Source organism: Dryobates pubescens, chromosome 17 (genome assembly GCF_014839835.1).
Source record: "Dryobates pubescens isolate bDryPub1 chromosome 17, bDryPub1.pri, whole genome shotgun sequence".
In the NCBI taxonomy this organism is placed as follows: Eukaryota; Metazoa; Chordata; class Aves; order Piciformes; family Picidae; genus Dryobates; species Dryobates pubescens.
This window is the reverse complement of record NC_071628.1, coordinates 14,345,485-14,363,816: the sequence shown is the minus strand read 5'-3', so window position 1 is coordinate 14,363,816 and position 18,332 is coordinate 14,345,485. Positions and strand designations below refer to the sequence as shown.

The 18,332-nt window shown below is 39.7% G+C and overlaps 1 protein-coding gene across 3 annotated transcripts in view; it reads left to right on the top strand.

Moving 5' to 3' along the window:
- ATOSA (atos homolog A) overlaps positions 1-18,332 on the top strand; it is a 45,879-nt gene that overhangs the window by 24,736 nt on the left and 2,811 nt on the right. For all 3 annotated transcript variants that reach the window (XM_054168736.1, XM_054168737.1, XM_054168735.1), the window contains exons 2-11: positions 3,813-3,997; positions 4,861-5,063; positions 5,479-5,604; positions 5,872-7,732; positions 8,744-8,860; positions 9,810-9,889; positions 10,595-10,703; positions 11,566-11,724; positions 13,243-13,311; positions 14,133-14,332. In XM_054168736.1, coding sequence (XP_054024711.1) covers positions 3,813-3,997; positions 4,861-5,063; positions 5,479-5,604; positions 5,872-7,732; positions 8,744-8,860; positions 9,810-9,889; positions 10,595-10,703; positions 11,566-11,724; positions 13,243-13,311; positions 14,133-14,332 — 3,109 coding nt within the window. The remainder of the gene's footprint in view (positions 1-3,812; positions 3,998-4,860; positions 5,064-5,478; positions 5,605-5,871; positions 7,733-8,743; positions 8,861-9,809; positions 9,890-10,594; positions 10,704-11,565; positions 11,725-13,242; positions 13,312-14,132; positions 14,333-18,332) is intronic.

Below are 18,332 nucleotides of genomic sequence, written 5' to 3'. Positions count from 1 at the left end.
GCACATGAAGGAAGCAGAGGTGGGCAGCCATGCCAAGGTGCCAGCTGGACAGCTGGAGTGCAACAGGAGTGGAGCTTGACTCAGCCGAGAACCTAAACAGCCAACATCATGCACTCCAGATTTTGGTTTGTTGCTTATTGTGTTTCAATTAACAAGTGAAGCAGAAATCTGATTGAATAAGTGGCCTTCAAAATCCATTTTGGATGTCAGACAGATTCTCCAGGGAAGGATTGGACTGTTGCAGACCATATTTAAAGGCAATTATTAGTGTTTTTATGGACTCGGTGAGGAAGTAGCCCTCCAAATCAGCAAAGGTCAGAACTAATGGATACCTCAAGTTGAACAAATTTGTTTTTCTGTGAAGAAAGGCACTTAATGAAAATGACTTCTTCTCCAAAGGAGGACAAGTTTGATAGATATTTGTGGTGTCCAGTACAACGTGAAAACTGCTACAATAAAATAAGCATTTACTGAGAGAGATGTCAGTTGTATCACTTCCTGGTCATGATAGGAACTCTGGTTGGGCTGACCACTGTCTCATTGTCCCCAGGCAGGTGGCCCTTGGATTCCAGTGGGTCATGTGATACCAAATGGCTTTGTTTCCTGTTGTAGCCTAGAAAATAGATTAAATGTTCTTCTAATACACATTTCAGGAAAACATTGTCTGTAATTGCTACAGAAAATACTGTGATAGGAAAGGGAAGGGAGTTGGTCCAGGTGAGCGTGGCCTGACTGGGAAAGGAGTCAAGTGAGCACAACTGGATGAACTGAAGTTTTGAGCGTCTTTGGGTTACAGCTGAGTGGATTTGTGACTTGCTAGTGGCACATACCTAACTTTCATACATGTGTTAGGATGTGAGCCAATTTAACTTTTTAGGGTGGTTCAGAGTTACTCTTTATTCCAGTGCTTCAGTGATTGTGCATATGTGTAGTTCATGGGGAAGGACAAGGACCTGAAGACTTATTTTGACCTCTCTGGTTAAGTGGGCTTTGCTGTTTGGCCAAATGATGCAGAAAGTTGGTATATGCAGAAGACAAAATGGTATGCATTCAAGTTTCAGTTCTCAAATATTCTATTTTTTGGTTTATGTATTGTGGCTTCAGTTTATATTTTCCTCTATTTCTATCCTAGAGTAGTCTGACATCAGGTGCTATCTCTTGGGGCAGCCTGGTCAATCAACTTCAGTTTCAATGTACTGATTTCAGGATTGTAGTGCCTTGTTACTTTATTTCCTATGTACTTGTGTCAACTAATTGCGTTTTTTGCAATTTTGAGGGAGACGAAAACCCAAGTTCTGCTGGAATGCATACTTTATACTATACACTTGCATGTTCCATTGCTAGAAATAAAGCAGAATAGTAACAATTGTATTTGTATGGTCAGATTGTGTTGAGGTTATTCTATGCACAATATACGATGCCTTAAACAGAGCTGATTCATACACAAAAGCAGACAGTTACAACACATGCACAGTGAGACTTTTTTTAACCTAACACTGAGTTTGCTGTTTCTATAAATGTCTTTCCACTCTTGTCCTCAATTACATCAACTTGCATCATCTGTGCCTGTTGTATAGGAACAATTACCAGGCTTCTCAATGTTTAGAGGTTTTTTTCCTTTATGAAAACACTTATTTGCTAGATTATATAGAAATCTACTGAAGGTAAAATAAGTCAATGTGGCACATGAACTTTGTAGAGAAGTTTGTGAGGTGTGTTGGGGTTTTTTTGTTCAGTTGAAAAAAATAAATAAATTGCAGAGTGCCTTATTTTGTAGGTGACTCATCACTGCTTAAGTGTCTTGTCCTCTCTGTTATTTACCACTCCTTTAATCTTCCATGTACTCTTTATTAGTCATTTTCTGCCATCTGTCAGATGAATGACCATTTTAACTCGTGCCAGATGATTTAATATATCCTTCACGTGTCATATGGGGTCCTCCAAGGTAATTCATCCTTTGGTTTTCTTCTGCCTAAGGGCAATAGATGCATAGTCCTGGCAGTGCTCTGTTCTTCTAGGGCTGGCAGTTCCTTTGTGGTCAGGGTGCTCTCCAGGTCTCACATGGATGCCTGTTTTGGAAGAGCCCCTTCCCTGTTGCCATCCCAGAGGATGGAAACACTGGATTATGCTGGTTGTGGCAGTACAGTATCTGACATCTTTTCATGGATGTGTGTAGGCAGACATGGCATGCACGGTGCGGGTCAGGAGTGCCATGCCACTGGCAATGTGTGGGTGCACAATGGGGAGGGGGTTCTGCTTATATCTTGTCCTTGCCACCCAAAGCAGCTGTGTAACTGCATTCCTTTAAAAAGCAGGGCAAAACTAGTCAGTAAAGATGAGGGCTGCGAGCTTCTGTGCAGTAACCTGGCTTCCCTGGCAATGGGCTCATTTTTCTTATTTACTTTGTGTAAGTTCCTCAAGGTCGGCTGTAGGTGCTGGGCTGCATGGAGTACAAGCCTGGGCTAGGCAAATATGTACATGCAAAAGCTACTTTTTACACACTTTACAACTGTAATTTGCATATGCATGTAATTGCACATTTAATTAGAGCTTTTATTTCATGCATCCTTTCTTGTATGGACCTCTCAAGTCTGTCTTGCTATGTTTGCCAAATGCTCTGCTATTAGGAAATGAAGACAAAAATTACTTCTGAGTTATTTTTTTCCAAGTGGAGGGGTATTTTATGCATGGTAATCAAAACATGAATAGCAACTAACTCTCTCCCTGTGGCAGTTTTCATTTTTATGGATGACAGAGCATTTAAGCTAGAATTGTCAAGGTGTCATGGGCTTTTGTTCCTTTAAAGCATAAAAATAAAGGTAAAGAAATTCTGGCAGCCTTGCATCCACCTGTTGTTCTTTGCTGCTCTTGGAATAGACTTTGAAGTGGACGTACTTTAGCTTTCTTGGAAAAGAGATTTTTCTGTAACCTCTTCAGTAACTGAATGGTTTTGAAACTGTTTCTAAGCAGAGAGGGGAGTGACATGATCTGCTTGTACTTGATTCTATTTGAATGCTGTATGACATCCTCGTGATGAGGGAGGAGGATGAGCTTGGTGCTCTACAAAATGCCAGAAAATCAGGGGACTGGTGCATCCTACCTCATCAGGAACTGAATGTACCAGCGTGATTTATAAAGAGCAATGCCAGCTGCTGCTTCATCTGTGGAGACTTGTTGAGTTTTAATTCTCTGTACAAGTTTACACTGACCGTGGTAGAAAACAATGAACACTCTGTATGTTCCTTGAGAACCTTCCCTATGTGTTAATGGTAACTAAATATGGACCTTTCAAGTAAGCCTTGTTCTCAGCAGGAAGGACTTGCAATAAAAATCTTGAAGAACATTGTGTCCTACAGTAAATACTTCTAGTTTTTTTCTTAATCAATTTTAGAGCTATTTTATGATGTGTTTTGACTTTTTTTTTCTGTCATGTCAAACTAATGATGCCAAGTCATAGTCTCACAAGAGCTCAGCACACTCTTCTTCTAAAGAAGCTCCGATCCAGCTGTGGCTCACAACATAGTTGTTTCTCAGTACTGTTGAAATCTGGGGCATTGACCAGTTGCTGTGTGAAGTTTTCTTCAGGGTATTCCTAATTTTGTCTGCTTGTAGTGACAACATTATGAGATGGAGACAGTTGTTTTGTAGTGGTACAGTAACTTGGGCCTTGTGGGAAGTGCAAGCAATCTAATCACAGAATGTGTACACAGAGTGTGTCGCTCGTTTTAAGTGTAATTGAAAAGAACTGGCTGGGTTAGGCAGCTTGTTGCACAGCAGATGTATTAATTTTTTTCTTCTTTTTGAAATGACAGATGCTTTGGATGAATACTTTGAGTATGAAGCTGAGGAGTTCCTTGTCTCCTTGGCCTTGTTGATTACTGAAGGTCGAACACCTGAGTATTCAATCAAGGGAAGAACGGAGGGCTTTCATTGCCCACCAGCACAATCAAGTCAGCCACCAACAACTAAGCATGAATGCAGTGACAAACTGGCTCAGGTATGATAGTACTCATTTAATTTAAGTGTTGTGGCTTGCATCCTTGCTACCATCATTAAAGTCAGCTGAGAACCCCTTGGCAGATTCACAGTTAAGCATGAAAAACAATTGCTTTCTGTCAGTCTTGGGTGTGTAATTCAGTATCATACTAATAATAGATCTGTCCTTAAAATGAGAGATCATTAAGCCTTTCATCCCTGAACATGAAATTCTGTAGAACTACCTGAATGCAGTACCTATTTGAGTCTTTATTATGCAAATAGAGAGCACTATACTTAGCATTCCTGCTCCGGGTTTGGGGTTGGTTTTTGTCATGTTGGGTTTTTTTTGGTTGGTTTGGGGGTGTTTTGGTGTTTTTTTTTTCCCTGAGAAAATGCAGGTTGACTTGCCTAAATTCTTGCTTTTTCCAGGTATTCTTGAAAAGTTCATGACCCAAAAACCATGAGCACATCATAACTAGCTAGTCTACTTGGGAGTAAGGTTTGAGCATCTCTCAAGTTAAAGTTCCTAAGTATTGTGTGAATTTAAGTTGTTATTCATACAGAAATTAACCCACTCCAAGACACAGAATTTATAAAGATACTGCTTGAGTGTGTCTATCCAAGTGGATGACTTGTGGAGAGAGAAATACAAGGATTGGGGATATGTATTTTTATGAGCTCTTTTAATTGTCTACAGAAGTTGCTCAGACAGCAGCTGTAAAGGATTTGTTAATTATTTTTCATTTAATAGCTCTAGAATCTTATCTCTGATTTGGTGAAATCTAGTAGATGGAATTTGACCCTTTTCCAGTACTTTGGAACATGTTTTTAAAGCAGATTTAAATCTGGCTTGTGTGTGTTGACATGTTTTCTTTCCCTCAGTGTCGTCAAGCCAGGCGAACCAGATCTGAGGTTATGCTACTGTGGAAGAACAATATTCCAATCATGGTAGAAGTTATGCTACTTCCAGACTGTTGCTATAGCGATGAAGGGCCCACCACTGAGGGGAATGATTTAAATGATCCTGCAATCAAACAAGATGCGTTGCTATTAGAAAGGTGGATTTTGGAGCCAGTTCCTCGACAGTAAGTCTGATACTTGAAATTACCAGCTAATTCTACTATCTTGCCACATTGAAGTCCTTAAAGTAATTGGTTAGTGGTTTGGAACTGGTTCTTTGCTATGAGGGCCGATCTAAGAAAACCATTTACTAGTGACACCTAAGAATCTTTTAATCTTAGTCTTTCTGTACTTGTGCTTTCTGCAGTGCACTGCAGAGTCTGAAATGCTCCTTCCTGAAAACTGCCACGTTTATACATTATTATGTTAAATTTAAAAAATGATGTGGGTAAAACCAAATCAGATTCTAATCCCAAATCTTTAAGGAGTTTCATTGCTTTTCTTGATGCAGCCGTGTTTTACTTTCAGAATGCAAATGTCCTAGTTATGATAGTGTTATATTCTTACCAACATTCCTGTGTTTCTCTTAATGCCCTGTAGGAGTGGAGACCGATTCATTGAAGAAAAGACCTTGTTACTGGCTGTTCGCTCCTTCGTCTTCTTCTCTCAGCTAAGTGCGTGGCTGAGTGTTTCACATGGTGCTGTTCCCCGAAACATTCTGTACAGGTATGTCTGGGATGGAACCAAATTTGTTTGCTCTTCGAAGGTTGTTGCAACTTTTCTTGAAACCGTTCTTCCTTCCTGTTTTCCTGTGTGCTTTCAGAAGGTACCAGGTTGTTGGCCCAGTACTTGGATGGTTGTCTAAGGTTCATACATTTTGCAAAGTAGAGCAGTTGCTGGTGTCTCTAGTGCTTTTTCATAGACATTTGAGTTAGGAACTAGATAATTAAAGACCCCTCAAATGTCTCTAAATGCCCTTCTGTATTGTTTCAGGGTGAGCGCTGCGGATGTGGACTTGCAATGGACATTCTCCCAGACACCAACTGAGCATGTCTTTCCTGTTCCTAATGTTTCTCACAATGTGGCCTTGAGAGTTAGTGTCCAGTCCTTGCCCCGACAATCGAACTACCCAGTTTTGACCTGTAGTATTCACACCAACCTTAGCTACTACGAAAAGCGAATGCAAGAGCGTAAGTTACATCAGCACAGCGATTCCAGTGTGGCACAGCAATGCAGGACCTCCAGTCCACAGCGCTTCTGTGGGAAACAGACATGGACAATGACACCTGAAGGCATACTTAATGGAAAAAAGACATCTGAATTTACTACATCTCTCAGAAATTTAAAACTTTATCCATCTGCCAGACTTGGATCTGACTTTGGGGCATCTCAGTCTAAAGTTCAGTGCTATAATGCTACAGCAGACAAGATGGCACAATCTCATGAAACACCTGTCAGAACTTTTAAATCCTTTTCTCTAGTTGATTCCCGTGTTTCAAATAGTCATTGCTCTCATCAGCCCATAGCAGAAACCAATCCTTTGATAGGCTCTTTACTTAAAGAGCGACAAGAAGTCATTGCAAGGATTGCTCAGCACTTGATACACTGTGATCCAGCTACTTCACCAGTTGTTGCTGGACGTCCATACAACACACAGGAAAACAGCTCAGCTACACCAAAAGCTTTTCGAAGTACTTACGAAGATGAAAACTTGCCAAGGAAAGCCAAGGAAGCCTCACCTGTTTCTACTGCCAGTTTAGACAATGCAATACAAGAAGATGGTTGTGAAGGCAAGACTCGAGCAAGACCAGAGATCACAGTGCTCAACGCTCGGGTTCCAGTGAACCACTGTAGCCGTCCGTCAGCAGGAGAGAGTAATCCCCTGATCGATTCTCTGCTCCAGGAGCGGCAGGAGGTAATAGCAAGGATTGCCCAGCACTTGATTCATTGTGACCCAGCTACTTCTCATGTTGCTGGGCATCCATTCAAAGTGCATGAGACTAATCCAGTTACTTCAAAAATTTTCCAAAGTACATATGAAGATGAAAATTTGCTGAAGAAAGGCAAGGAACCGTCTTCTGTTTCTTTTGCTAAATCTGATTTTTCTCAGTTAGAAGACAGCAGTAAATTAAGGACAAGGACACCTGATACTCCTATCAGTCCTTCTAGGTTTGATGGAGAACTGAAGGCTTCTCTGAAACTCCAAGCGAGAAGGAAATTGGTTTTAGCAAAACCCAGCGAGGCTGTCCAAAATACATTTCATCAGACTTCAAATAAAACTTCCCATGTATTTGCTAACATTCACAAATCATCATCATCATCATCATGTATTAAAGAAAACAAATCTGAACTGCCAGATAAATTGGAAAAAATGCATTCTGGTTATGCACAAAAAGACCAGATAATTAATAGAGTTAAACAGTATTCAAATTTCAGCAGCATTGATGAACAGATTTGCACAAATAAACTTAAAGAAAGAACAATGGTTAGTGAGAACAACAGTATGGACAGTTTTAACAAGATACAGACAGATAAATGCAGAATACTTGAAGGTACAAAAAAAGCAACTGTGATGCAGATATCTGACTCTTTGCACAAAAATGAGCTCAAGTGTTTGGATAAAGACTCAAAACCCCTAAATATTTATGAGCAAAATACTCAGCTTATTAGTATTGAAAATTATTTAAATAAAGACCATGACAGTTTCAAAAACAAGACCAAACAAGATAAAATGAAAACTGCACATGATGAGAACGAAGACCCAATAGGCCTTGAATTCCAAAGCACTTCTCAGAAGAAACTTCCAGAAGATGGCGTAGTTAAATGTGAGCGGCTGAAGAACCCAGATATACAGGTAAATATATAGAGGAAAAGACCAATTCCTGTAGCTTAGTCAGCTTACCTTCTTAGCTTACCTTCTTAGTCAGGTAGCTTGTACTTTATGTCTGCCAAGGACCAATATGAAGAGGTATTTGGCTCTGACTTCATAGAAAGCAGCATGTTGCTATTGAGTACTGCTTCCAGTTCTGGGCCCCTCAGTTTAGGAAGGATGTTGACTTGCTGGAACGTGTCCAGAGGAGGGCCACAAAGCTGGTGAGGGGTTTGGCTAAAGGATCTGGGGTTGCTTAGCCTGGAGAAGAGGAGGCTCAGGGCAGACCTTAATGCTTTCTACAACTACCTGAAGGGAGGTTGTAGACAGGTAGGTGCTGGTCTCTTCTCCCAGGCAACCAGCACCAGAACAAGAGGACACAGTCTCAAGCTGCACCAGGGGAGGTTTAGGCTGGATGTTAGGGAGAAGTTCTTCATAGAGAGAGTGATTTGCCATTGGAATGGGCTGCCCGGGGAGGTGGTGGAATCACCATTGTTGAAGGTATTTAGGAGGAGACTTGATGGGGTGCTTGGTGCCATGGTTTAGTTGATTACATAGTGTTGGATGATAGGTTGGACATGATCTCAGGTCTCTTCCAACCTATTCTATTCTATTCTATTGACATACTGGTCTGAAGTAACTTCTGGCTGGTAGTGCCTCCCCCATACCTTCTTCATTCCAAGTTTAACACTGAAAAGAACGTTGTCTTGTTCTGCTCATGATGATGACATCATGAACAACAGTTTCCATGGGCAGTTGGGCATTCTGTCTTTTTAAAAAATACAGCAGTGTCTGAGTATAGTATGAGATCTTCAACAAGCAGTCTATGTGAATGTAGACTGAGTCAGGTGGAATTTATACTGAGTATTTCATAGTACACTAGTGTGATGCAGATCCACCATGTTTAGAAGTCTTCTCCATTACAAGGAGCAAAGCACAATCATGATGGGTCATTTTATCCTACTGATATCTTGAGTCAATTTGTTTTGCTGACAGAAAGCACCCCCTCTAAAACACACAAATGTATGGCGGAAACATAATTTTCGATCCTTGGATGGAACTTCCACTAAGGCCTTTCATCCCAGAACTGGACTGCCTCTGCTTTCAAGTCCTGTAAGTTATTGTTGAAATGATAACTTATCCCTTAAATGAGAAAGGAAGTGTTTTGTTGTTTTAATACCCATGTATTACCTAGGTAAAGTGTGTGAGTGCTTGTTTTCAGTGTGTCAGAGTGAAAATTCAAGTGGAAATTTGAGAGGTAATACTAAAATGAAGTTGAACAGTAGTTCTGGAAAAGAAAATACTAAAGAGGTAGTTGTTGAGATACTATCAAGATTAACAAAAGGTGATACTAGAACGTTCTATGGCAAAAAAAAAAAAAAGAAGCTTCAGTGCTATTTTAGAGCACAAAAGAAAGCGTTTTGAAGATTAGTGTTTTAAGTGTAAGCTAACTGATTTTGTCATTTAAGAGTTCTTGTGTGAGTTATTAATACCTGACAGCCTATTATTCCAACGCTCTTCTTTCTGTGAGAGCTCTGTACCGCACACTCTTCAGTAATCAGAGGTGTCACTGAATGACTAAGTGATACAAAGCTGCTCTGAGAAGACAAAGACATTAGGGAAGTGTTGCAGTTCTTGGTAGGTTGTTGGCAGTTTTAAAGGAAAAGGCAGTCCCAATTAAAAGTACTGAAGCAGTGATGTTCTGTAACCAGCACATGATACGCTTTGTTCTTCAGTGCTTGTAAAGGCGGTCATATTTTCAGGGAACTTGGATGGAAATTCTTACAGCTTGTTTATTAGTAATGTTCTGAACTGTTCCAAAGAGACCTCAGCCTTTTGAATGAGTTTTTATTTAAGTAATTAGTTTTAGCCAGAGTTCACAGTCGTCTTGTTACTAATTTTAGAATTTTCTTCATTAAGTTTAGAATGTTTAGGACTTAAGTCAGTTCTGCTCTGTTTTTACACTTTTGTGATGTCAAAAAATTCTTGGCAAACTTTTGCTTACTTGGCAAAATTGTCTTTACTAGAGGTAATTCTCAAATTGTCATCTTTTCCTCTTGAGGTTCCTCAGAGAAAAACACAATCTGGTTGCTTTGATCTGGATTCATCACTGCTGCAGTTAAAATGTTTATCTGCAAGAAGGTATGCTTGATTTACCAGAAACATGGAAGAATTTCTGGGGGACATAAAATGTATACAACAAAAGAGCATGGTAGCAAAGACAAAAAATGAGTGCCTTTCAAAAGAATCTTTATTTTGGAATAAGGCTTGGCAGCCTAATTGCCCCAGAAGTCTTGAAGTTAGCACAGCTCTGGAACCTAATCATGGTATGAGAGCTGCTGCTGGCAACGAACTCTGTCCCTTGTGTGATAGGAGGTATGCTGTAAGATACACGTGAATTTTCAACCCAAAAAGATAGTAATTGTTGGTGGTTCTTCAAATCAGTGTTATTTTTGTGTCATGCTTTGTTCATAGAGTTGAATGGGTTACATTTTGCATAAACCTGTTCAGAGATGTATTAATACAGATAACATAAACAGCTTTTAGTGTGGTAGTTTGATGTTGGAAACATTAGGATATGGCAAAAATATCTCCTAGCAGAGTTAATGAACAACTTAAACTTTTTATTGTCTTTACCCCTTGTAATGTAAAACTTGTGAAAGTGTTTTTTTCCAGTTAACTAGAAAATGTTTTGCTAAAGTATTAACAGGCAGTGTTCAACTATTACTTCTTTAGGACCGCATTTTGTATTGCAATAAGTAAATGATTGTTTCTAGAGCTGTTCATACCCAGAAGACAAAAGCATGTGTGTTTATCCTTTGTATTTATTCTGTCTTTTTTTAATAGCCCACAACAATGTATAAACAGAGAAAGTGACCCAGAAAGCCATGGGAAACCATTTCTAAGTTCTAGTGCTCCACCAGTAACGAGTCTTAGCCTTCTGGGAAACTTTGAGGTATTGCATATTCTCTAGGATTCTTGTGGTATTTTTAGTATTCTTCTGTAGTGCTTTTAAAAGTGCACTACTGTGAATAATTTAATTTACAATGTAGAAGTTTGTAACTGTACAGAATTTGTTTTAATTTCCAATTGTAAAGGCCCATATTTCATACCTTGGACATCTTCTGTCTCAGAGATTTGAATACAGTGATTTGCTTATAACCTTTATTCTCCACTATGGTCAAGTTAGGATGTGTTCTGCTGGCTGAAATGAGATTTATCAACCTGCAATTGTTCAAGTTTGCAATGTGCATACCTAGAAAAAAGGAGTTACATTTTCACTCTTAAAGTCTACTTAACATGCCACAAAAGCTGTGTTGCATCACTACAGTAAACATATTTGACGTGTAGCCTCCAGGTTTTCACTTCATGTCGCATACTAGATACCAACAATGAATAGCTGATGCATTAATGAGTATTTGTGAAAGATGAAGTGAATAGGTTGAGGGAAGTTACAGATTCTAGATTTTTAATTATATTTTTTCCCCCAGACAACATATGTCAAGGAAAGTAATGCATAGATCCTGCTGTGGTAAAATTCTGAGTTTTTGCATCAGTAAGATGAAGGCAAGAATTGGATGGCACTTTCTCTTAAAACTATTATCATGTTGCTGAATATTCTGCTGTTCATCATCATTTTTGCCTCAGTGTTGGTTGTTTGGTTTGGGGTTGTTTTTTGTCTGTTTGTTTTTATTTGGGGTTTTTTTGGTAGGTCACTTAAGTTCCTACATAAAGTGATTTCCTTGTTTGCTGGTTAGTTTTACTGTCTTTTGTTTGAGGTGTCCCCATCCAAAGCTATGTGTGTTTTGTTTGTTCAGGAGTCTGTCCTGAATTTTCGCCTAGACCCACTTGGCGTTGTGGAGGGTTTCACAGCAGAAGTGGGAGCAAGTGGAGTCTTTTGTCCCACGCACATGACTCTGCCAGTTGAAGTGTCATTCTACAGCGTTTCAGATGATAATGCACCCTCTCCTTACATGGTAAGTGAGTAGCTGGATTTATTTAAAATGAATTCTAATAGGTGGAGGTGAAGAACAAGAGCTTGGTGAGTAGAGGGTTCAGGGAAGTAGGGATTTGCAGGGACCCGGGTTATTTTCAACTGTTTATGATGGAGTTGTCTTGCTTTTCTTCCTTTCTCTACATGGTGTTTTTCTTCCTCTCAATGCTCTGGCCCACCATCCAACTGTGCTCTCATCTTGGGATACTGAATGTATTTGTCTCCCTTCACACTGGGAATGATCAACCTGCACTATCTCTTTTTATCCACCTAACTTAAAATAGGCAGTGAGGCAATAGTTGGACTTAACAGGATCTGTTTTGTTATCCCAACAAGCAGCTGCCCTGGGCAGCTAACCGCTCTGCCAGCAAGTGGCTTAGGAGCAGGCAGGGTACAGTTGCTGAAGACGTCCTTACTCAAAAGTTGTTCAGCCCTTTCTTTTAAAGCAAATATTGCTTGAGCTAGCATAATGTGCAGCTGTACGGTTCACCCTGACATGGTGTTTGTGTTCTCAGTATCTGTGTGCTAATTCTGTTCCACATTTCTTCAATGTCAGCACAGGTTTTGGATGTCTAAAGTGCTTTCTCATAAAGAGCAAGAGATGTCTTGTGTGCTAGCATTGAATCAGAGGGCTGGAGTTGTTCTAAATGCCTGTTAAGGAACCTCAGTGCTATGTGTGTGACAGATCTAATGCTTAGAGGCTTTCATAGGTGTTGTGTCTATCTAAAATACAGTAAATAAACAAGCATTGAATGTAAGCATTGAATACTTGGTCATCTGAATACTTACATTTCAAATTCATTTTATTTACCATATTTCTGACTTACTGTTTTTAAAAGTATTCAAAAAATGAAATGGCTTTGCAAATTAAGTTTGGGTAATAGTGTTTAAACTTGTGTGTGTCTTCCTTTGACCACTGCAAAGAAGTGTTGGTTTGCTTTCATCTATCTAAGTAATTTCATGTGATTTTCCAGAAGGTGAAGGGATTCTGATGTTCAAGTAGCATTGCTTATTTTCCTAGCTGGCTTTCATTGTTTCAGGGTTTCCCACATGCCCCAGACATGGTCATATGGCTGTGAGTCTCCCAGGATTAATAAACATTTGTGCTTCTATTGTCAGAAACACTCTCTTTCTGTTTGTATAGCTAGTTTCTCTGATTCTGTAGTTGTTCATTTGAGAGTCTTTTTGTGAAGTCCAATTCAGTGGGGTACAAGAGTTGTGTACTGCAGGTTAATCAAACCTGTGCTCTTGGGCAGTACCTGAAGGGTGGTCTCAGCAGTGTTACAGTGCCCTGTGGGTCACTTGAGTGCTGTGTATCACAGCTGGGACACTGCTGACTTTTAACTGCATCTTAAGCACACTGCCTTTCTACTTATACTTTTTATACATGACTGCTTTTTGAATAAATAAAATTACAGGAATAGAATGTCTGGATTTGTTTGTATCTCTCCTTGTGAACTAAATGTGTGTCCTTTTTTATCCCCCTTTTTTTGTTTCCTAGGGTGTAATTACTTTAGAGTCCCTTGGTAAAAGGGGTTATCGGGTACCGCCTTCAGGAACAATACAAGTGGTACGTACTCAACAGATACGGGTGCCTTGAAACCACTAATATCAAGAAAGTCATGCAGAGGAAATGAGGTTATTGGAGATGAGCATGAAGCTAGCAGTGGAAATGTGCATCTCTGTAGGTACTGTAGTGATTCAAAGTAGAAATCTGTATAACTTACTGGTTAAAAAAAAAAAGACTTGCAACCTTTGTGCTATGAAGAGACCTAAAAACAGTTACTAAAAATCCAGAATTGCTGGGGACACTGTGGCTTTGAAGAAGTAATTAAGTCACAGTCCAAATTAAGAAATCCTTCTAAAGGGATTAAGATTAAATATTCAGATGCATCTAAATTTTGTAGCATTTTGACACCACCTATTTTTTTTTGTTTGTAACAAAATCAGAAAGTAGATCACAGTCATTGCTTAGAACCAACAGCCTGCCACTTTTTTCAAAGCCCCCAGTCCAGGATACCACATTGGTAATTTAGGTTTCAAAGCTGAGCCCACCACTGTTCTTTCTGTGAGCAGAGTGTGTCCAGAAAAATGTAGACAAAAAGCTGACTGGATAACTAAATAAAAAATGGGGATGCTGATAAGCCCAGTAGCAGTAGTCTCACACTAGTGTTTCATTCAGATTAAGTTGTGTTGAGTATTCTATTTAAAAATGGGAATTGCTGGTAGCTGAAGGGTTGAAAACCTGCACAATGTTTGTATATAAACATTGATGCATGGCACCTGAACAGAGTGCACAGAGGTTGGTGACTCTTTTGGCAGGTGGAGCTGGTTTTGTTTTTAAATTTGTCATCTCTGAAGAGTATTGTGCTGAACTGGTTGTCTTTTCAGACCTTATTTAACCCTAATAAAACTGTGGTGAAGATGTTTGTGGTGATCTATGACTTGAGAGAAATGCCAGCTAATCATCAAACATTCCTACGGCAAAGAACTTTCTCTGTTCCTGTGAGACGAGAAATCAAGAGAACTGTCAACAAAGAAAACAGTCACCAGACTGAAGAACGGCTACTACGCTACCTCATACATCTGAGGTAAGCTCCTTGGAATTGGAAAAAGAATAAACAAACCACAACAAACCCAACCCCAAAACAAAACCCACACAAAGCAAGTACTTGCCAACATTTGTCTCCTGATAACTCTCATCCAGCCTTTCTGTGTACAGGCTCATTTTTCAAAAGAGAAGGCTGTCCAGGTTTGAGGCCAGACAGATCCTCTGTGGCCCCTGAAAGGGACGAAAGAGTGACACTGACACTAATGGATTGCAAAAGGGATGGGAAGTTTAAATGGAAAGTAGTAAGTGTTTTACAGAAGCTACAAAGCATAGTGACAAAAGAATCCCAAAGCATACAGAGTCCCCTGTAGCACACCCAAAAGCCTCCCAACACTTCCCTTTTCCTCACCTGATGGTATACCCAAAACCCCCAGGGCTCTTTGTCCCCCTGCCCCTTGACTGCTAGGCTGGTCTCAGACTGGCCAGGTCTGAGACTGTCCCCCACCTTCTCCTCCTGGCATTAGGCCTAGACAGGCCTAAGAGGCCTTGAGATAGATACTCCCCCACCATTACCTGATAGGGAGCAGAGAGGGAAGAAAGAGAATGACTTTGCAGATGGATTTATAGGGCACAGGGTTTATGGGTATGAAATACACTGTTCCCTGTGTCCACCTTATTGGGTTGGACACTGGAGGTGTAACTTACGTGGCAGTCCAGGTAGCACCCAGCCTAAACTGCCACAAAGTCTTCTAGCTTTGTCTTCAAGCTAGAGAACAGAAAAAGAAGAGCTAATAAGTAATTTGGGTTCTGCTTGGGAGAATCAAATTTAAAGTATGAAGCTCTTCTTTGGCATTGAAGTATTTCTATACCCTCACAAAGCTTAATTCTTAGCAAGAGAGATTTAGTTCTGGCTAGATCAATGCTACTTTTTGGAGGATACAGGAAATACTGAGTGGGGATATTACATGGGAAAAAGCAAAAACTTCTAGGGATGGAGTTAGAGAAGGTGTCCAGTGTTGTACACACATGCTTCTCCACCAGGAAAGCTTGTAATGTGATCAGTAAGTACAGTGTTTAGTGGTAAAAATGTAAATACCTGTTTCATGATGCAATAGCACTGATAATGCCTTTCACTGTATGAAATATTCACACAGTCTTTCTTAAATGATTTACAAAGCACTGCCTGAAACCAGATACTGCATTACTGCTTTCAAGATATTCTGGAGACTGTAGTTTGAAACAAAGGAGGAATAATGGATGTACTCTGGCCTTCTGCAGTTTGCAGGCTTTTTTCTGCACTATTGTAGTAAACCAAGCACATACCTGCAGACCCAGTGCTTTTATTGCAGCACTTGGAAACCCAATAGTGACTGATGTTCTGAAGCAAGCAAGCAGAACAAAATCGAATCTCTTACACTTTTCTGTGTAACTTACTATAGAATTACCAGAATTACTTCTGGTACATACTGTTTTCCATATTTAGTATCATTGACCCAGCACACTTTTGAAACACAACTTTGTCTAAGGCAATGATTCCAGGCCAAGTTTTGCCATTAAATGAAAGTTGACAGTCAAAAAAAATGTGTTTGTTTACTGGAGTGTGAAAACAGCATCATGATGAAGTAGTTCAACTGTGGTTTTATTCTGAATTTTAGCCTGGATTGAAATTCATCCTTTCAGGCTGCACTAAATTGCCATCTCTAACTTAATCACTTTCCAAAAATTTTATTCTTGGGCAAATTCTGAAAAAGGGTGTGTAGCCCAAACAAAAGGCTCTGTTCACTTGTAATGTGGATCTAACTGATGCAAAGGAAACTGGGAACAGGCATTGGCTGCAGAGCTGTGCAAAAATCTATGACTGACCGGATCTGGTTATAGGATGAAGAGTGGTAGATTTCTGTCCCCTTTCAGTTTGTTCTTTAATGTAGTTGGTAAATTTGTTGCAGACAGACCCAGTAATTACTTCTGTTTGAAAGCAAACCTGCTTTCTTCTCTGTCAGCTATTATAGCTAGGAGGCTTCTTTCATGAGCTTCCTAATTCTGATACCTGCTGAGAGACAAAGGTACCAGTTCTGATGCTTCTAGTTTTGAAATACCTTATATGAAAGCCTTAAAATTTTAAAATATTAGGTTTTTTTGGTAGTCAATCAAGTTGGCTTAGAACAGCCTTTCAGTTTTAGTTGCAGTAGTTGTTGAAAACAAGCATCTTAAGCTTGCATGTGCAAGCTTTGCTGAAAGAAATCAAATGAAGTCTCCACCAGTGAGCTGCATTGTGGTCGGATTTGCTTGCGAGGCCTTAATCACAGGTGTCAGCACTCACATTATGAAAGCTTCTTTTCAAGTGGTAATTCAGCAAAAATGCTTGCATAGGTCTGGAACTTAACATTGGAGGCCAGACTTTCTGCAACACTCTTCTAAAGTTTCAGATGTATTGTATGTGCGGTTTTGTGTGTTTGAGATACTATTTGATACACCATTAGACTGTTTTTGTACCCACAGATACATTCTCTATGTTATTGAGAGATAGAATGTAGCTTGCATGGCCAGCAGAGCCTTATTCACTCCAAGAAAATCAGAGTTGTACTTGCAGTTCAAGAAACTACTTAATGATGCTTTGGGGATATTCTTTGTTGTTGTTGTTGCATGCGAAGCAATGGTTTTTGTATTGGAACGTAAACTATAGGAGCACAAGAGCTGAGTCCAGCTCTGCTCACACCTTGTATTGGGAGAATGATGACCATCCACTGGTTTCTAGTTTACATTTTGGCACCCCCTACAAAAGGCAATGAAACATTTCACCTGTCCACAGCTCAGCATTTTTCAGCTTTTCAAACTTTAGTCAAGGGCTTCAGCTGCTGACGTGTTGCCTCTTTTAGTTGCATCGAACATAATTGTTGTTGCTTAGCAGCTAAACGGGTTGTTGCTGAAGGCTCGGTGGAGGGCAAGGGCGAGCTTGAAACAGATTGTTTTAAGAAGTGATTCCTCAGGGTGTTGAGAAACTTTTAAAAAATGCTTTCCTAATGTGGCATGCAAGACATGCAAGGTAGGAGCTGCAGATGCCTGCTATTACTGATTTACTAGTTCCTTTTGAATCTTTCTGATCTCTCAACAATTTTTTTTTCCTGATCTAAAAAATTTGTCTGCTTGTCCTAATGATTTTACTTACAGATTTCATAGATTGTGTTGCATAGACTTTTCCATTTCCAAAACAGGTCTTGCTACATGTGTGTTTGTGATCGTCCTGCTATATTCTGTTTCTGTGGCTTACTCTGCTCTTGGTGAATTTTGGTGATCTGTAAAATGTCTATAGGCTGTTTGTGCTTTTATTTGTCATTCTTCAGCAGTGTTTATCACTTCTTTCCTCTGCCAGGCTTTCCAGCTCATCTGATACTTGTGTGTTTAAGCCTTCCTGTATTTGTCTATTGTTACTGTTCCCAGGACACCATCTGTCAGAGGCTTCTGTTGGGTTTTCCTTGATTCCTTTACATAACTAGTGGAGCTGCCACAGCTCTGGAGCCAGTCCCATACAGGCTGCTCCATCACCATCCCACAAGGGTGTATGTAATGGTTGTCTCTTGATTATTCCAGTGTATTTTCATGTATGAAAGGCAAAACTTTAAATCCTGATTACTATGAGAAACATTTCTCAAAGTAAAATTTCTCTGGTGATGGAAGCAGAGATAAGAAGAATCCCTTGAACTCTGCTGCTTTCTCTCACTCATCCTTCTTCAGTCATTGTGAAATGTTATTCTTGGTAAAGCCACATTATGGGGAAATGTTATTTACCAGGCAAAAAGGAAGTCTTGCAGGATTCAGTTCTCGCTAATAGAAAATAGTAAGCTCAAGCAGTTGAAAAATAGACCTTGCTAATTATTTGCTGATAAATCCAGGGGTAAAATGGGAACTGAGCTCTGCTTTATGATGGGACTTCAATAACCACACCTGTTTATTCTGAATGAATTAATTTCAGTTATACTTTTGCTATGAATGTAAAACTGTTCATTTTGAAGTGCCTTACGAGCTACCTGCTGAATTAACTG